The sequence below is a fragment of the Lactuca sativa genome, chromosome 1 (genome assembly GCF_002870075.4).
Source record: "Lactuca sativa cultivar Salinas chromosome 1, Lsat_Salinas_v11, whole genome shotgun sequence".
Classification (NCBI taxonomy): Eukaryota; Viridiplantae; Streptophyta; class Magnoliopsida; order Asterales; family Asteraceae; genus Lactuca; species Lactuca sativa.
Window position 1 is genome coordinate 162245779 of NC_056623.2, and position 20180 is coordinate 162265958.

The window sequence follows — 20180 nt, forward strand, 5'->3', positions numbered from 1 at the left end:
CGTTATATGGTCACAAATTCAGATCACCTCTATGTTGGGATGAGGTGGGAGATACTCAATTAGCAAAAGGGCAAAGACCGAACAGTACTTTAATAGGGCCAGAAATAATCCGCAAAACGACGAAGAAAATAACCCAAGTCAGATCCCGACTTCAAGCATCGCGAGACCGACAGAAGAGCTATACTGACAATCAGCGAAAGCCCTTAGAATCTCAAGTCGGGGATCCAGTGCTATTAAAAGTCTCTCCTTGGAAAGGGATGATTCGTTTTGGGAAACGGGGGAAACTAAATCCGCGATACATTAGACAATTCGAGATTCTGCCCGAATAGGTCCAGTGGCGTATAGGCTGCAGCTACCCGCCGAGCTCAACAACATACACCCCGTGCTCCATGTTTCAAATTTGAAGAAATGCTTATCCAACGAAACTCTTGTTATTCCTTTAGAAGAAATGAAAATCAATGAGAATCTCCTGTTCATGGAAGAACCAGTCGAAATCATGGACAGGGAAGTGATGCGTATTAAACAAAGTCACATTCAAATTGTGAAAGTTCGATGGAACGCAAATCGTGTACCGGAATTCACATGGGAACGTGAAAACCCAATGAAGCAAAAATACCCTCACTTATTCTTAGAAGCCTAGTTCAAAAGAATTTCGGGACAAAATTCCCTCTAACGGGGGGATGATGTCACAACTAACAAATTTGCTAGGAAATTCTATACTTTTGTAAACAATATCAATGACAACAAATTCTAACCTTAATTGATATGCATATGATGTTATTTAATAACAACAAACTTTCATCAAAATCCAATTGTAAAGCCCAAACTTCATAGAAAAGTCAATTTAGGGTTTGGAAACCCTAAGAATCCCAACTTAAGTCCATTTGGACTAGGGTTTCTTTATTGGGCCTAATGGGCCAATAAGCTTCTAATTTGATTAATTTAGGCTTAGAACCCTTAAATGGGCTCTAATTGGACCCACTTTCATGAGGTTTAACATTTTAAGCCATAATGGGCCTAAAATGAAATAAATCACCCTAATGGGCCATATTGGGCCATAATTGATTTAATTGACCTTAATAGGCCATAAAACCCATTCTTTTAGGTTAATTGGGCTGTGAACCATCTTAAAAGCCCAATGGGCCAAAGCCTTCTTAATGGACTTTATGTTTTCGAACAAAGACCTAGATTGGACCAAAAATAATTCACCTTCTCCTTCCAACTCAAATGTCGGCCCATGTATGTATTATATAAAAAAAGAAAAAGAGAGAAAAACTTGATTAATTTAAGTATTTGACACCTCCATATTACATGGAGGATATCCATGAAAAACTTAATTAAAACAGTTTTGGGCCATAAGACACTTATTGGGCCTTATTGGGCCGTGAAGAATTATTTAAAGCTTAATGAGCCAAATACCTCCATTTGGAATAATTTTGGGCCGAAAACTCTTTCACTTAATCTTGTTGGGCCGAAAACCCATATATGGGCCCTTATGGATCAAAAATCTTTATTGGGCTCTCTCACCTAAACCAAAAATCCTTATTGGGCTTAATACATTTCTTTTGGCCTAGTATTGGACCAAAAACCATTCTTGGGCCAATCCAAGCCCAAAAACTCAAGCAAACTACAAATATTTATTGGGCTTAAAGAGTTCTCGGTTACACTTAGGAAACTAAGCCCATTTCTTTTTCCTTTCTTCCCTTAACCAATCAGATTTTTATATATATTAAAAAAAACAAGAAAACAAATGAGAAGGGGTTGACTTATGAGTGCCACATCATAATTACATAACATATATCTATGTTATGAACCAGCATGTCTATAGGAGGAAGAAGTTTGCCCATCAAATATCAAGACACAAGCTTCTCTCTCTCTCTCCCTCATCGTCTTCCGATTCCCACGCTCTCACCCTCCCATTCATTTTCAAACTTCACTCACTTCTTCCTTCCTCTCTAATATTCAAGTGCTCTCTCACTCTCTCCTCCAAGAAATCATGCGTTGTGAGTGTGTGAGTTCAAGAAGGTTTCTTCAAAGATCATCAACTTGGTAAGTTTGTATAACATTCAAGTTGTTTTATTTCCAAAATTCACTAAGACTAATTCTCAAACATCATTTTCGTGTTTATGCTCCTAGAACTACCTCAACTTCGAAAACCTCCTCAAGGAAGCACTCTAGGTTGAAAACCTCATCCACTTTCCTCCTCAAACCGAAAAGTCCCGAAGGTGAGCTTCATACCCCTTGTTTTTGAGTTTTGCCTTCTCTAGGGGGGGGATACAAGTCAAAATGTTGTGTGAATCTTTGTATATTTTCTTTCATGTGCATGTGTTGTATGATATGTGTGTTAAATGTTGTGAAACTCATGCTAAGAGTCCATGAACTCATGATTTTTGGTTAAATATCAAGTTGTTGGACTTAGTTAACTTAATATGTTGTTAAAAATGAAAAACTAGCTTCTAAATGAAATGTGTTTCACTTGATATATGGTAAATATCACAAAGATTAGTCCAAAAATATGTTGAAGCAAATTTTTGGCATGAAAACCTGAAAAATGATAAAATATGGAAGTTTCACTAAAAATGGATCATTTTCGGCCATCAAGGTAAGAATGGGCCATTTTCGAACATTTTGAATAAAAATGGGCCGAAAATGGACTATTTAGCAAACATGGGCCATTTTTAGCGCTTTCGTAAAAATGGGCCTTAAATGTATATATTCGTAAAAATGGGCCTTAAATGTATATTTTTCTAAAAATGGGCCATTTTCTACATGGCGAATCTGACCAGGAGTTAGATGAAGCAAGGGACGTTGAGGAGACATATAGTGAACCACACCTATCGGAAGTCCCATCAGATCCACACACAATTCAGAAAAGTGATACATACCATATCCACTCTCTTGAGGAAGAAATAACCAATCTCAAGCGTCAACTCTTTGCAGCCGAAGCTAGGGTCGTACGGGCCGAACAAAGGGAAGAGATAATTACCCAAGAAGTGAATGAAGTGGCTGAACTTCTGATACGCCAGCTCGACAATTGAGCGTCATCATCATCACTACTGATGGAACATGTTCTACTACTTGCTATTATAGGTACTACGATATGCAGAACCGGCCGTATCCCCTACGAGTATTGCTATTTCTGAAAAGGTTTGTTCATAATCAATGTTTTAAGTATGGTAAGGACCATAGTCAACGACATGAGTATGAGAAAATCCTTATATAACAAGTATTACTAAATGGGTATATATATATCCATGTATATATATTCTTTCTAGAAGAATCTCTTACTCCTTCTAGCCTTGTTATGAAGAGAAAGATTAATAAAGCCCATAATTGATTATTAAACATGGATTACATCTCAATGTTCATGACTCTAAGTCAATTTTCAGATTCAAGATCTGATATAACATTTTGGTGGTTGATGGTTTAACTAGAAACCATCAAGAACTCATTAATGAGAGATTCCACATTTCTCAAGTCATAGATGATTTCTACTATTATTGTGAACAATTTGTGCTTATTAATAGCTAATATTCATGTTCAACAATTCCTTGTTGAAACTAGTGCCAACAATTGTTACATCCAGCTATGGTTCTTGAGCTGCTTGAAGTTCCATGTGCCTCCTACTTGCTTTGTCATTAGAACCTTGCTTTCTGCTAACTCAAATTTCAGAGGAATAAATGAACTTATTCTTGGTGGGTTTTCATATAATAATCTGAATGTCCTTTTAGAATATCCTATAATTATTTAATTAGTTGGTGTTTGTATTCTAGATACAATTAATAGTGATTGAAGTATGATCCTAAAAAGGTTAAAAGGAGGACATTTCTACTGAATTAGAAAGTAAATAATACCAAATAAGATTTAATCCATCATTTATCATCACGAAGGCTTTAGATGGTACTACTGGGTTGTATCTTGTGTTCAATCATAGACATTCATTAGAAAGGAAATTATTCACCAAAGTGTATAGTTATTTAATAATTATTTTCTCTACACATTAGTGAAAATATTATTAGGAAACTTTTATATATAAATAAGATTCACATATGTCAAATAAACTATATTATTTGCTTTCAAAGATCCATTTGTTGAAGTTAGAACATGTTGATTTCATTTATAAAATACAGATAACAATGTCATGGATAAGTTTGATTTAAAACAAGTTTAAGTCAAAAGTGCTTGCATACAGAACTTAATTTTTAATTTATAAAATATTAATATTTACTTTGTAATTCTATTAAGAAATCTAGTCTTAGAAATAGAAGTCAATCATTTCAGAATATGAGTATTACCGTTATGAAAAATGATCTAGTAAATAATCAAACATTTAAATAAATAACTAAGACATAAATATTTAGACATGCTAAATTTAAAACATACATTGTTCCAAAACAAACATTGTTTTATATTACAAGCAATTTATGTTCTAAGCATAAAGAATAAACTAAACTTCGAGAGTGTAGTTCCAACTTGCTTGTGCTCCGCTAGTTAATCTTCTGTAAATATTTTCAATCAAGTTATAAATATTAGATTAACATTTAAGTACCAAGTACTTGAGTGTTACACGAAAAGTATGAGTTCTATCCAGTACATACCTGAAATAATAGTCTATTTCATACTTTCTTTCTAGATAAGAGGAACAGTTCCTCTACTAGTGTCCAGTTTCTTCACAAAAGAAGCAACATTCATCTATGTGGGCCTTGTTGGATTTCTTGGGATTAAAGGTGTTTATTCCATAAAACATGAGCTTTTTAGATCACACAATGTGACTCTTTTAGCCTTGCACTATTCCAATGTTTAAACTAGCTTTAAATAAAATATCATTGTATATATTGGAATATTGTTTAACCTGTGATATCATCATATATATGTTTAAACTATCCAAAACTTCCTAGTAGTCATGAATAATTGTTCCAAGTATCATGTTAGAAGCATCTTGAGCATCACAGTGATGCCTTTACTAGGTAACATATTTAGGTCTTTTACTCAAAGTAATTTTTTTAGGATTAGGACCTTTAAGTGTATACAATTTGACATCTCTCACAAGATTGTCTCTTAAGACATGAAACCATGCATTGAAGTTGTATCTATTGAACGTTATTGTGTCATTAAGTCATTTAAAGAGATATGACATTTTAGGCTTATGAGAGTGGATTATATATCTACAAAATTTTTTAACAAAATTCATTTGATATTTTCAATATTTAATCTTTAATAATTAATACCCCTTTTTAGTTTCTAAAAATATTAATTATCAAAGTCTAGGATCCAAGTTGCAAAACAAATAAATGGTTAGATATCCTTTATCCAATTAATCCGAATTCAGCCCGGTAGATATCGATTATCAATAATATACTACTATAAAATTCCTAGATTTATGGGATCGCTAACAACAAATTTAATTAAACATGTTTGATCCCATCTATGCCTCAGAACTCTCTTGTTTAGGTATCCTTTATCACAAGAGATTTCTGATCAAATCATGCAATTTGAAAAACTTTTGTAATCGGCCTATAACTTGGTTACAGAAATCATGAAAACACATCGGCCATCAAAAGATAACACTAAGCGGTTAGGTATCCTTTATCCCACTAGTGTGTACAAGAGACGTGCGAGTTTTCTTTAAAAATGATTGCATAGATTTGATGTTTGTAAGGGGTCTTTAATGTTTTTATAATTCTAGTTTAAAAAAAACATGTTATACCATAAAAAATCTTATTTAATGTCAAATCACATTTTAAAAAATGTTCAATACATAAAACCCGGTTTTATATAATTGAAGCGATCAAAGTTTTAAATTAATAAGTAGTATTAAGTTATATCGTTTGAACATTTTAGAACATTTCGAAACCTTATAATAAAACTTCATTTTATAAAAATAAGGTTTGGAGTTTGATAATTTTACAAATCTCTATTTTAAATTTATACAATTTTAATCCCGTAATTTTACCGATTACTAGTTTAAACAATAAATGTTGTTTTATTGTAAAACTATTTTTAGCATCTTATGTTAAAGGTAAATTTCATTGAAACCAAACTCCTTGTGATGTTTATTTATGCTCAAATATTATTCTGCATTTGAAAAACTAATTTATCAACCATAACATAATAATAATAACATAAACATAAAACAACACAAGCATGCATAACAATTATAACATATGTGCATAAACCAAACCCTTAACTAGTAATAAATCTCTTATCCATATCAAAATTATCATGTCCATTCCTAAAGGGACATAATGGACCTTTATCTTGTAAAGTCTTCACATGCTTCCACTTGCTTCAGCACCTTGTAACAAGCTTATAAAAATAAATTTTTAAAGTTTGAGAAACTTTAATAAAATCAACTTTATAAACTTTTGATCTTCAAAATGGCCACTATCTTCATTCTTGTTACATTTTTATAAAAATAAACTATTTCTAAAACTAATCTATTACGTACAAAAATTAACAAAAGAAAACTATCTATTTAATTATTACATATCATATGAATAAATAAATAGTTACAACCATTTTAAATAAATCACATATGCAACAACACAAAGGTCCATGGCAAGTTTATCCACATCATACATATTTATATACACAAAATTATATAAAAGAACTCTTTGTTTTTCTAAGACATCTTTTATGACCAAAAAGATGCGTGTAAACTTTTGGTCAAAAATAACAATTATAAACATTTCAAAGTTGTCACAGAAAATATGTATTGATTTTACTTGCAAAGAGAAAACCATCCATGTTTTCCAAAAACAAACATTTCATCATCTAAAAAAAATAATCTAACTAATCTTGCAAAAGTGACTCTGATACCAATTATTGGGTTTTATTCATAAATCAGTTTCACAACTGGTAAAATTGACAATGGAAGCTTTAAAAATATTGAATAAAACTAAAACTATTTTACCCACCAAGGATCATTTTGCAAGAGTTCGAAATATTAAAACAACCATAGAAGGTAAAACATAACAACCTTTGACGACTTTGATCCTCATGGTAGGTTGGAAGTTGATGAAGTGTGGCATGAAACTCTAAAACAAGAATTATCTACAAGTATCCACCGAGCAAGAGTAGAACCATCAAAACATGCTAGTATTCACTTGTAATTTGTTGTTCATAAGCCTTTGAAATATATATCAAATATATGTTCAAAGGTGAAGCAACAAAGGGGCTTTGTTTAGAATCAAAATGCAAGAGAATGTAAAAGAAGAAGAGCTTTCAAATTCCGAAATTTAAGGTTTAGCCTCATTTCCGGCCTCCAAGTCCCAAACCCTAAATCTTGAAACCCTAATGCTATTGTGAGTGTTTGTGAGCCATTTTAAGTGTTTTAGTGTGTGTATTGAAGCCATTGGAAGAAGGAAGAGCTAGAGGGAACAAGAAGAAGTTGTAGATCCAGAATCCTTGCCACATCCATGACATCTTGCTGATATAAATCTTGAACCTTTCCTTTTAGTCGTTTAGGGTTGTTTTGATTGATTTTGGTTCAATATCATGGTCCTTGGGAGTTGGACATCCTAAACGGGTTAACACTTTAGACCTAAGGTCTTGAGGGGTTTTCATGGCATAAAGGTGCCAACTTTATGGCCATGGAAGTCCCATGAAACCTTTAGACCATCATTTTGGCCCTTTGGAGCTTCTAATAGCCATGCATGTGGAGAAAGCTAGAACTTTATGTGACCATTTAATCCCTTGAGTCCAGATATATGACCTCATGGTCTATTTTGTAGTTTTGATTGTTTTTGGATCCAGACTTTGGCTCTTTTGGGTTAGGGCTCGAACTTATTCCTTCTAAAGTGAGTTTTTGTGACATCCCCAAAATCTCGGCCAGAAAAGACCGGTTTGTTTATGCTTTGTAAAAATCAGAGTACTTCATTTTATAAAAGTGTTGCGGAATTTGTTCCCAGAAAAACATGGTAAATACGTTATTAAAACATTTTCGAAGAAACGTATTTATTTCATCTTAAAACGTTTGGGATGTCATCGTTAATACCGAAACATAAGCATAAACAGAACTTACAATGATTTACACTAGTGATCTACATCTCTTTAAATCTCTCAGTGTAATGTCACTTCACTTCGTCACCTGTGATATACATAAACTGAGTGGGTCAGGTTGGGAAACCTGGTGAGTACATAGGGTTTTCAACCCACAATAATATAATTGTTATGTTCAATCATCAAACAATTAACCCAATTACCCATCCCCGTTATCTTCTTTACTCTTAAGGATTTAACCTAAGAGTCATCTATCCTGCATTCGTTTATTCCGAAGTCCCTTACTTCCAGGGTTATAGGACTGGCACTAAATCCGTAGCTGCCGATATTCGTTCGTAAAGCACTAATTCCATAGCTGCTATATCCTACTCATCGGGTACTAAATCCATAGCTACCAGTGTTCGACAGGTACTAAGTCCATAGCTACCAACTCCTAATAGGTACTAAATCCATAGCACGTAGTTTATATAAAATACTTCATATCTATGTGTAAGATGAAAGGGACTATGCACTCACCTGAGTAGGTGGTGAGTCGGCACTCAGACAACACTTCGTTGCTCTTAAAACAATTTCCTTGACAAAACAGCGGGTTTTCTCGAAAACCAAGCTTCGCTGGAGCAGCGTTCCCGATCCGAAAGGCTCTTTTTTCGGGACTCCGGGAGCCTCGGGGCTTCCTTCGAGCGCTAGGGGGTTTACCTAGGCTTTTAGGGGGGTTAGGGAGGCTAGAGAGAGAAACTAGAGAGAGAAAGTGAGTTTGGGAGGTGTGAAGAGAAGGCTAGACCCGACACCTCTATTTATAGTGCAAAATCTGATGGACTCGCCGAGTAAGCGGGACCTACTCGCCGAGTTGGTCCATGTGGTGGCCTTCTGGTGGTGCCACGTGTCCAATTCTGGTGGTGCCACGTCACCCCCTATCGCGTATCAGCCTTCGAACTTAGAAAAATCATAACTCTCGTGTACGAGCTCCGTTTTCGACGTTCTTTATATCCACGTGTAGGTAAAATCAAGATCTAAAACTTTCATTTAGACTCCATCAGCTAATTCTCGACCGATCTCAAATTTAACAGTAGGAGGCGTTTAGACTGTTAAATGACCGCGAAGAATTCGTAACTCCTTCATACGAACTCCGTTTGCGTCCATATTTTTACCGTTGAGTTCCTATTAATGAGATCTTCAACTCTCACTTAGGTCGTGTAAGCCAAAAACTGCTCGAACTAAAATTCGAGTTTCGGGTCGTGCACTGCTAAGCCGAATCTTAGAAAAATCATAACTTCCTCATACGAAGTCAGATTTGGGCGTTCTTTTTATCGACGCTCTTAGTTTAACATATTCTACAACTTTTGTTTAGATTTCTAAAGCTAAATTTCGCTCTATCGTAAATTCACTATTTACGCTTCCCGGTGCCGTGCCGGTTTTGCCATAAAACTTCGACGGGCCATAACTTCTTCGTTATAACTCGGATTTCGGCGTTCTTTATATGCACGGAAACCTTGAGACATATTCTACAACTTGGTTAGGGTTATTTATTCTAAATAATCTTTTTTTCGAAAAGTCGTTTTCGACCCTTATTGCCTCTAAATTGACTAGCCCGGATCTACGGGCGTTACAGTTTTAATGGGTAAAGTTGGAAACTTTACCCCCGTAAATGTATTTTCGACCCAAATCTGGAATATGAGACTTGGATTTGAAAAATAAGGGCTTAATGAATTAAGAAGGGTTAGCAGACTGATGAACTCGACGAGTTGGTTCGAAGTGTCCCGATTCTGTTAAAAGGGAAGAACTTGCCGAGTTGGAGGAAAACTCGACAAGTCGAAGGGAAAACTCGATGAGTTGAGTCAACTCGAAGCATTGACTTTGATGTTGACTTTGAATTTGACTATAGTTGACCCTAAGGGGTTATAAGTATGAAATGACATCTAATGGGTTGTGTTGGTTCAAGGAGTGAGTAGAGCTGATTCCGGGTTAGAGACATTTCAGCTGCCATCCGACATTTGAGGCGAGTTTCCTCTTGTTTGAGCGGGTCTAAGGCACCAATGTTGGCACGCATATATGCATGTGTTATATTCATATGTTTCTAGACTTAGGTTTGATGTCGGGTGGTGCCTGTCACACCCCGAAACTAAGGAGGAAACGTTCTGGGGCGGAGGACGTCATGAATATCGCAACCAATGTACATAGTAAGCGTAGTAAACACAAAGCAATACATTACATAAAGTTATTACATTTGTTTGAAATACAAGTTTCATACATATACATCATATGAACAAAAGTTAAGACGAGTCTTCTATACGCTCCGTCTTCTCCAAAAGGATTGTTGGGTTCCTGTCTAACGTGGACCTAAGAATACAAACAGTTTGAAAATCAGCATAAATCTGGTGAGTTCATAAGCGGTTTAGTTTTGAAAAGAATGAGTTCCCTTTGGTTTTCTGAAAGTTGTTATCCAAGAAAATCCCATATTTTCTTATAAAAACAGTTTAGTTATTATTCGTTACACGATTCGATTACGAGTTGTTATGTTATCCCAGGAAAATCCCATATTTTCCTATTAGTTATTATTCGTTACACGATTCGATTACGAGTTGTTATGTTATCCCAGGAAAATTCCATATTTTCCTAAACGTAGCGGTTAGTTCTTAGTTCGGATTTCGATGTACTATTATCTACCATACTTATAGTATTAGTTATCTTAGTTACCCTACATTCGAATGACAATTATCTACTATACTTAGCTGTATTTTCGAATATTTGGATACACTCAGAAACGTACATTAACTGTATATTCGATGTTCTGGTGATTTCCAAAAGAGTACATTAGACGTATCTTCGAAACTCTGTCAACATCCAAAGGCGAATGTTTTCGAAACTCAGTCGATGTCCAGAGGCGTACTTTCGAATTCATATTCGTATTCCTATTCCTACTCTTATTCGTATTCGTATTCGTATTCGTATTCGTATTCGTATTCGTACTCCTATTCGTATTCGTATTCGTAGCTGTACTTTCGTATCTACAGGGAGCTATATCAAGAACATTTTAATGCTTTAAGATTCATGCTTTTAACAACAATTATTTAGAAAATTCATTTGTGAAACATAAAATATAGCATTTTAAAACGAGCTTCACAAATAACATGACGGTTTATTCTGCAAGTTGAACGATCGATTAATACAGTTTTTCTGTGTTAAAAGCATACGAAATATGAAATAGATCAAATAAAAATCATAAGTTTGAGTACAAGATTTCCTTGTACTGTTGCTTGTATTCCCCCTCCCCCCTGAAAACATTGAAAATCACAGAAAAAGGTGTAGGGGTATGAACTCACCGATTGAAGAATGTGCCTGATTGGATGCTAAACGTTAGTTCAGGGCTTGAACGCGTGTGAGGTTCCTATGTAATATGAAAAGATACACATTTGTATATAATTAGGATTTGAACTACACTTTATATATGATTATAAACTCCAAGACGCGAAAACACTTCATTATAAGTGTTTGGAGTGCTCCGGATGACATCTATGGACATAAACGGCTTGGATATGGAGTTTAATCTTCAAGAGTAAACTCATAAGAGGGTTTACAGCCCTAATGACCCATTCCCCATGAGTTTACGGCCATAAACTCATGGTGGGGTGTTCTAGGGTGCTAAATGGCCTTATATCACTTGGGGATTGATGCTAGACTTGGTTTTAAGGCTTTGGATTGGGTTTTGAACATCTTAAGGACCATTTGAGGAGTTTACGGCAGTAAACTCAGAGTTTACGGCTGTAAACTCTTATATTCCAAGTCTTAAGGTGTTTTGGTGGTCCTAGGTCCTTTACAAGTGTTTCTAAGTCATTAAACAAGCCTTGGGAGAGTTTAAGGTACCATATGACCATGATTTAGGAGTTTCCGGCCTAAGAACCCATTCATGAGGGGTTTATAGTCGTAAGCTCCTATGGGAGTAGTTCTAGCATGTTTAAGGTCCTTAACGTGATTGTGGTTGCTTCTAGACTTCATTCTAAGACTTATGAGGTGTGTAAGTGGCATTTTAACACCTAAAAAGGAGTTTACTCCCCATGAATAGGTGTTTACAGTCCAAGCATGTGCTTGGGACATAAACTCATGCTTATACCCTAAATGAAGAGTTTAAGGTGTTCTAAGTCCATGCAAGTAAGTCCTTTAGTCATATCTAAGCTCCAAATGAGGTTTGAAAGGGTTTTATGGCCCAAAAACCCCTTTTATGTGAGTTCACGACCTAGGGCTGTTGTAGGACCGTAAACTCATGCAAATGGTCCTATTTCATAGATTATTCACTAATTTGAAGGTTAAAGGTGTTATACTAGGAGCTAGGATAGTTACCTTGATGATTTGGAGCTTGTTGTGGATGATTTTGTCTTGATTTCGAGTTCTGGAGAGAGAAAGTAGAGAGAGTAGAGAGAGTGGAAAAGGCTTCACATGAGGCTCTCTCAACTTTATATATGCTCAAAGTTTGGGACACGGTGGAATTCTACCCGATACTGTTGATAAGCGGGGCTTTTGGTCGTACCCGATTTTAATTATTTTATTACTTGACGGAATAAAACTAAAATTTTTCCAAATAATAATTTGGGGCATTTTCATGAGATTCTAATGCGTTTGGAAAATTATTAAGTCATAATAACAAACTCAAAATAAATGACTTAATTTTTGAAACGAACGGAAACAATTCAAGACGATGAATTTTAAAAGATGGAACGGGTTACGATGACGGAACGAACTTCGGGTTGTCACAGTTCCCAATGAATGCTATATGTATGTTTTTCGCAGACTAAGGTCCGATGTCAGGCGGTGCCCTATGAATGTATATCTGTGGTTCCGGACTACGGTTCGATGTTGGGTGGTACCCAATGTCTCTGTGCATGTTTGTTATAGTTGTTATCTGTGTGATACTTGTATGTGCCTGGTAGGGAGGTGAGTGTGGGCGGGGGTCCGTATCTCATCACTAGCTGAGTTTGGACGGGGTTCCATATCTCATCATTAGCAGAGTGGGGGCGGGGCCCATGATAGGCGAGGCCTTAGGACTGGAACATATAGTATTGTGTATGATTTCCTTACGTGATAACATGATTATGTGATCTTGTTTGTATGTGTATAGCAGGCGAGGCCCAATGACAAACAGGGCTTGGGATAAATAGATATGTATACCGAGCGGGGCTCGATGCTAGGCAAGGCCTCATGTCGGGCGGGGCCCGAGGTCGGGTACGGGCCCAATATGTAACTATGTGAATGTTATATGGTAAGTTGGGGAAACTCACTAAGCTTCGTGCTTACGGTTTACAGTTTTGGTTTCAGGTACTTCTTGTAGCAAAGTGAAGAGTTCGGGATGACTGCATTGCACACTCCATGATATTTTAGCATGGGATGTTACTCTGATGTTTTGTGTCACACCCCGCTAAAGCAGAAACGCAAGATATGACAACGATAACGGTTTCATTGCAAAAGATAAAGATACATCACCATAGCAGTATTTAAAAGTTTACAACCCATAGTTTAAAAGAAACAAGTACACGTTTTTCCAAAATAACATTGTTCAAATATAACTTCATAAATAACTTCAACACGATGCAACATGCTCTATGATGATGAATCTTTATATCCACTTACTAATTATTTCCTGAAAAAGCATGTAAAACGAGTGTCAACTATGAAAATAGTTGGTAAGTTCACAAGTTTATAAAATCGAGCTTGAAATAAGGCTTTTCGTAAATACAAGTACATTGCTTTAATGAGAAACAAAGTTGATTGCAATTAATGAATACATGTTTATTGCTATAACGAGAAACGAGTTTGTATGTGTATGAGAAAACAATGAGTCTCAACCAAACCTATGACTGAAGCCCTATCGAGATCTATGCTTATCGTTCCATAGATGAATATGGTATCATGCACTCCAGCAATAGGGTGAGTGAGGAGTTGTCAATTCCTAATAACGCTATCCATAATGACCATTGGCTCAAAGAGTTAATGGTTAGAGATAAGGGAAGGGCCTTAGTACGATAAGTTCTTATGTTCCGTGTTGCATAGACATACATAGAGAAACATAGCAATACAATAGCAATCATGTTTAATACAAATTAATTTAAATACAACATGCAAATAATAGTTTTTCTGGACATGCTTTTCTACCCCAAAACATAAAAACTGAAAATAGGGGAGTGCGTGAATACTCACAATATTTCGTGTAGGTACAAGTGGTGCCTCGGAATACACCAACGTCTTACTATCGGGATCCCACGGCATCAAACACACAGTAGTGAGTTTCTATGTCGAAATCTATTGCTAATATACTAAACTCTACATATAGCGAAATGCCAATTTATGTTCTAATATGGATTTTATATTAATTGGTTACACTTTTTCTGAAATTATGAAATTCCACAAGTCGTGCGATTAATACAATTTTGGGATATTAATTTTCCAGATTTAGTAATATAAATTAAAGGTATTTCTACACATTTAAAGGTGTTTTATATTCCTAAAAATGTAAAATATTATCAAACAGTTTCCAAAAATTGTCAAACATTGTATTTTTAATTCTAAATACAATAGAGGTTTTCCAGAAAATTTTCCTTGAATTTTTGATATGGTTAACTATTTTCCAAATTTTTAAGCCTTCATAACAACATAAATTCACGAAAAATAGCATTCAAAGCATAAAAATCCTCAAACTTTTTATTTTACTGTTATTACACATTATGAAGCTGGGAAAAATATAAAAATGGATTTCCAAGCTGTTTAATTATATTTTATGATTTTTGAGAATTTATTCCAATAAAAATTGAAATAAATAGAAAACAGCTTCCTAAATTACCCAAAATTTTTATTTAACTGTTATTATACACAAATAGGCTGGGAAAAATATAAAAGATATTTTTTAGAGGGTATTTATATTTTTCCTTGTTTTATTCCCTTAAATAATAATTAATTGAAGAATAAATAATAAACAGTTAAAATAAATTACCAAAATTTTTGTAACATCATTTACAGTGTATGTAATCTGGGAAAAATACCAAAAGTGGTTTTCATATTGTATAATCCGGTTTTGGGTATTTATGTGTATTTAAGTGTATTTAACCTTAGAAAATAGAAGAAAAATAGTTTACATTAGAGAAAAATCATCCACAATTTTTATGTAGCCTTATACTGTACAACATGATGCTCTGGTAAAATTTCATGAATTTTAGATAATCAGAACTATTTTTCCTATTTTTAGGCCATTATAATTATCAAAAACTGGGAAAAATAGGAAGGCATGATAAAAAATTCTGAAATTATTTTTCTGAGTCTCCCACCACGGTTAAGGGCTGCGAAAATTGTTAGATACAATTTTCACACTCTCTAAAGTGGTTTTGTGATTTATTATACCCAAACAAAAAGAAAATCGGAAATCATATCAAACAGCAACAAAAATCGATGAAATTTAAAGAGGGGTCATTATATCGGTCTTCCACGAATTTATTCCGGATTTATAGACCTCTGGAAGTATTTTATATGATTTATGACCTTGTTTTCTTGTAACAAGTTTACTAAATCAAAGAACTGATAATAACTCTTGAAATTTTCCAGATGTTCATATTACCTTAATGGGAATCTGGAACAAACTTTATTTGAACAGAAAAGAACTTTTAGATATTTTTATAGACAAAATCGTTTACATGCACTATTGACAATGCACTTTGCTCATCAAGCTCTTTAGCTTGATGTTCATTACATGCATCACGGTTTGAGAATCATGCATGGGCATATGTTTGTCATAGTGATGTTTTTAAAAGAAATACTTGAAAGCATAAGGTGTTTGAACCATTCAAACTTGTAAAAATCCGAACTTTAGTGTTTGACATAGGTTTTGGTCCTTGGATTTCACCATTAAACAACATGCATGTTGTTCTTGGGTGAAACCCTACCACCATCATCATCATACTCGACATTCATGAACATGTTCATGAATGTTCATAAAGAATGGTGTAGAAGGAAGAGAAATACAAGAAAATCCTTTAAAAACAAGAAGGAAAAGTATGGAAAGGTGAGAGATTTTCGTGTCTACCTTGAAGATTAGCCTCGGAAGATGAAGATTTGAGTGTGGAGAGGTGTTCTTGGCTGTTGATTTTCGTGAGTTTAGAGAGAGAGAGAGAGAGAGAGAGAGAGAGAGAGAAAGAGAGTTTGAGTGTTGGAAGGGTGGAGTGTGAGAGAGAGTGAAGAGAGAAGTGGAAGAGTGGGGAATAAGTTTTAATGATTGAGTTTTGGGAAGAGGAAGAGCATGGGGAGAGGGGATGGCCGGATTTTGTGAGCATTAAAGCCTCATCTCTCCTAAATTCAAACTTTATAAAACTCCCTCCTAAATTTTTATAAAAACCTAATTTTTATAAAAGTGTTTATTAAAGCAATTCTTGATTTATTTAAAAATTTTGTTTTTACTAATAAATTATGCTTAATGTTTGATAATTTAAATTTCTATTTCATTGATTATAATCCATAATTTGATTAATAAAAATTTGATATTAGGAAGTTTATAGCCAATTTTATAAAGTTTTTAAGCTTTAAGGTTTATAAATTTGGATTTTGGCTCTTCAGGGTTTTTGGAACATTATTTGATATTCACTATCATATTGGAATGAAATTAGAATATTTTAATTTATTTTTAGGGTTTTATACCCTTTTTTAATTGTAACAAAGTTTGAAGTTTCATTCTAATTATGGCATTGACATTTCTTATTGTAGTTAAGCAACTTACTAGAATCGTAAGAGTCAAGTATATTAGTCCTAGATCTTAGTTGGATCCTAGTTTATGCATGATTTTGACCTAATTTATACTACTAGCCCATGACATGTTGTGCATGAATGGTTTTTATAAAGATGCTTGAGTCCGAGAATGACCTGAATTTGACACTTGTCACATTTTGACATGTGTTTTGATATGGATACACTGTTATGATGTTTCGATATATTTTGACTTATGATTTGATGGGATCTTTTGATAACTACGGTTTTATTAATAATTAAAAACAAAATTTTTAGGTTCTGAATTTTGGATGTTTCACCTTTAGGTAATCCATTTATTGTCCACAATCCTGAAATAAGAAACTTCTCGAAATAGAATGTTACAGGGTGAAGTTTTAGTTATCAAAATGAGAGAAAAGATGAATAAACGGAGGAACCATTTTTTTTCTAAATTTAATTAACAATAATCAATAGATAAATAATAAATTGAAAATAAATAAACAAAGGGTATTATAGTCATTTCGGATTTGACATGGACCAAATTTGCAACAAATTCGTCTTCGATGGATGAAACATACAAGTTTTAAGCAAACGAGAGACGATCTGAATTCATTTTTTTTAAAATAGGGACCTCACGTACATTTTTACATTTATAGGAGAGACAATTCATGTAATTTATGAAACTTTATAGATGTCAATGCATTATAAGAAAATTTTAGCAAAGTTATATTTAAAATAGAATAAGTCCATTAAACTATAATAAATTTAGGGGTTAGCTAAAAAAACATTTCATTTTTTCATATGGACACCCTATATGGCTTTTAAGGTATTTTGATTAGATGAATTTACATTGTTTTCCAAAAACACATGTTATAAATATTTAATTATAGGCTAACTTTTATTAAAAATGTTTATAAGATGGTTAAGGGTGTCAATTTAGCAACATCCTAAATTTAATGGTAAATGCCCTTATAAAACAAATATGCCTAAAATACAATCAAAGATATGGTATGTGTGACACTTAACTTACATAATCTGAAATAATCAATTAAAATTCGGAAAATGTGATTAATATTTTTTTTCAATCATCGTGTGTTTATATTACAAAAAATGCTCCTTTTTATTATTGAATAGTTGTCACAATTTCATGTGTATCATTTTACTTAAATAATTTTGTTCAAATTTTACCTTTTTAGTACTCAGTATTCGTTATAAAGTTTTCAGAGATTATTTTTTGCCCATCGAAGTCAATTCATTTACATGAATTGCATAAACTCCTATTTGCCTTTTAATTTTACACATATTTAGGTTACACAAATGTAAATTCGTATTCTAATTTCTTATTAAAAAATTTGTTGGTCACTCGCTTTATTTTCTTCTTATTTGTCTTATTCACCATAATCGCTTGAGATCTTCCCTTCTCATTTATCAGAATATATATGTTACAAATAAAAGATAAGGGCCATTAATTAATCTAAAAGGGCCAACAATATAATAACATCTAACATAACTAAAGTTAATTACCTAGTGAACATTTACATTAACACTATTGGGAACCATTACAAATAAATACTAAAGCATTAAGCATCCACTCCTTTTTAAAACAACTCTTCGTTTTGAGTAAACCGGATTTTCTCCGGTTTTAAACAACGTATGGCCTTCTCCTTCGCTCCATTGCCTTTATCACACCCTGAAGAGATACACCATGACCTTTCCCCGTTTATACTTATCCATAAAAATGGTCGTATTGAACGACTAGTCGGAGAAGAGACCACCCCTCCCTCAACCGATCACACCACCGGAGTTCTCTCCAAAGATGTCCAAATCTCACCGGAAACAGGCCTCTCCGCCAGAATCTATTTGCCAGGAGCTATTACCTCCCAAGAACATAAACTCCCTGTCCTTATTTACTTCCACGGTGGTGGTTTCGTTGTTGGAACAGCCTTCAGTGCCATGTTCCAACCCTTCCTTAACAGGCTTGCTTTGGAAGCACAAACCATCATCGTTTCTGTTGATTACAGAAGCGCCCCCGAACATCTCTATCCAACTCAATACGATGATTCTTGGGAAGCCATCAAATGGGCTGCTTTTCATGCAACAACAAATGGCATGGAGTCATGGCTTAATGACTATGCTGATTTTGAACGTCTCTTCTTTGGTGGGGAAAGTGCTGGTGGAAACATAGCTCACCAAATGGGGATGCGGATTGGGTTAGGAAAAGACTTGGATGCTTTTGGTGATCGAGTGAAGCTTTCTGGGATTATCTTGATCCATCCATACTTCTGGGGAGAAACACTAATTGGTGGTGAGGTGAATGCTGATGTTAAGGAAAGAAATATCTTAGAAAAACTATGGCGGGTAATGAACCCATCATTTAGCAGTTTGGATGACCCGTTAATAAACCCGTCAAAAGACCCGACTCTTTGGATGTTAGGGTGTGAAAAGGTACTTGTTTCTGTGGCTGAGAAAGATTTGTTGAGGGATAGAGGACGCTACTATTATGAAGTTCTGGGGAAAAGTGGATGGAATGGGCGAGTAGATATAATTAAAGCCAAAGGAGAGGGACATGCTTTCCATTTGTTTCCACCTTTTCGTGAAAACGCAACAACTTTGTTCAAGAGTATGTGTTCTTTCATCAATGGGGACGAGTAAGCGTACGTACAGAGTGGTTATAACATGTTTTAATCCTAGTAAATAAATGAGTGGTAAAAACATGTCTATGAATAAAGGTGTGTTCCTTTTAGATTTTGTTTTTCCATGGACTTTGTATATGCTCAAAATTACTTTTTGAAGCGATAGAATAAATAAACGAGACTAAATGAAATATATTTCGATTATGCTGAATGAATATTTATATATAGTCTGGTTCCGGTGAGTACTTAAAAAATATTATATTCGGATTCGACCAACGTCCTTGGTAACTAACACAAATTTGAAGGTTTAATCACGTGCCACGAACGTCTATGAAACATCATTTAAATGAGTTTTATTATTTATTTTTGTTTATTTTATTTTTTTTTTCGTTAAAAAATTCAAAAAAAAATATATAAATAGATATATGCTCGGTTTTAATGTTTTTTTATATTTTCTTTTTCTTTCATTTTTATTTTTTTTGCTTTTTTTTTACTTTACGTTGTTTTTTAAAAATTATTCTCTTTTTTTTTGGGGTTCCGGGTCTTTTTCCAGTCAAAAATGACTAATAAGCAATCCCCTTTTTACTTCATATTTGATGATACTAGTTTTTTTTTTTAAAAAAAATTTAAAATTTTTTAAACTAAATATTGGTTTGAGTTTTTAATGTTTAAGAATTATAAAATTTTAAATAAGAAAAATATTAATCATCAAAATATTTTTTGTTGATACTTTTTTGAATCATATTATTTTTGGATCATAAAATTTCCAATCATAATATTTTGAATCAAATCATTTTTTAATCATATGATTTT

The 20180-nt window shown here is 34.0% G+C and overlaps 1 protein-coding gene across 1 annotated transcript; it reads left to right on the forward strand.

The window, feature by feature from the left end:
- The first annotated feature begins 18291 nt into the window (after positions 1–18291).
- Positions 18292–19571, forward strand: LOC111902303 (probable carboxylesterase 13). The gene has a single exon (XM_023898149.3). The coding sequence runs from the start codon at positions 18388–18390 to the stop codon at positions 19384–19386; it is 999 nt and encodes a 332-aa protein (XP_023753917.1). The 5' UTR covers positions 18292–18387; the 3' UTR covers positions 19387–19571.
- Positions 19572–20180: the final 609 nt, after the last annotated feature.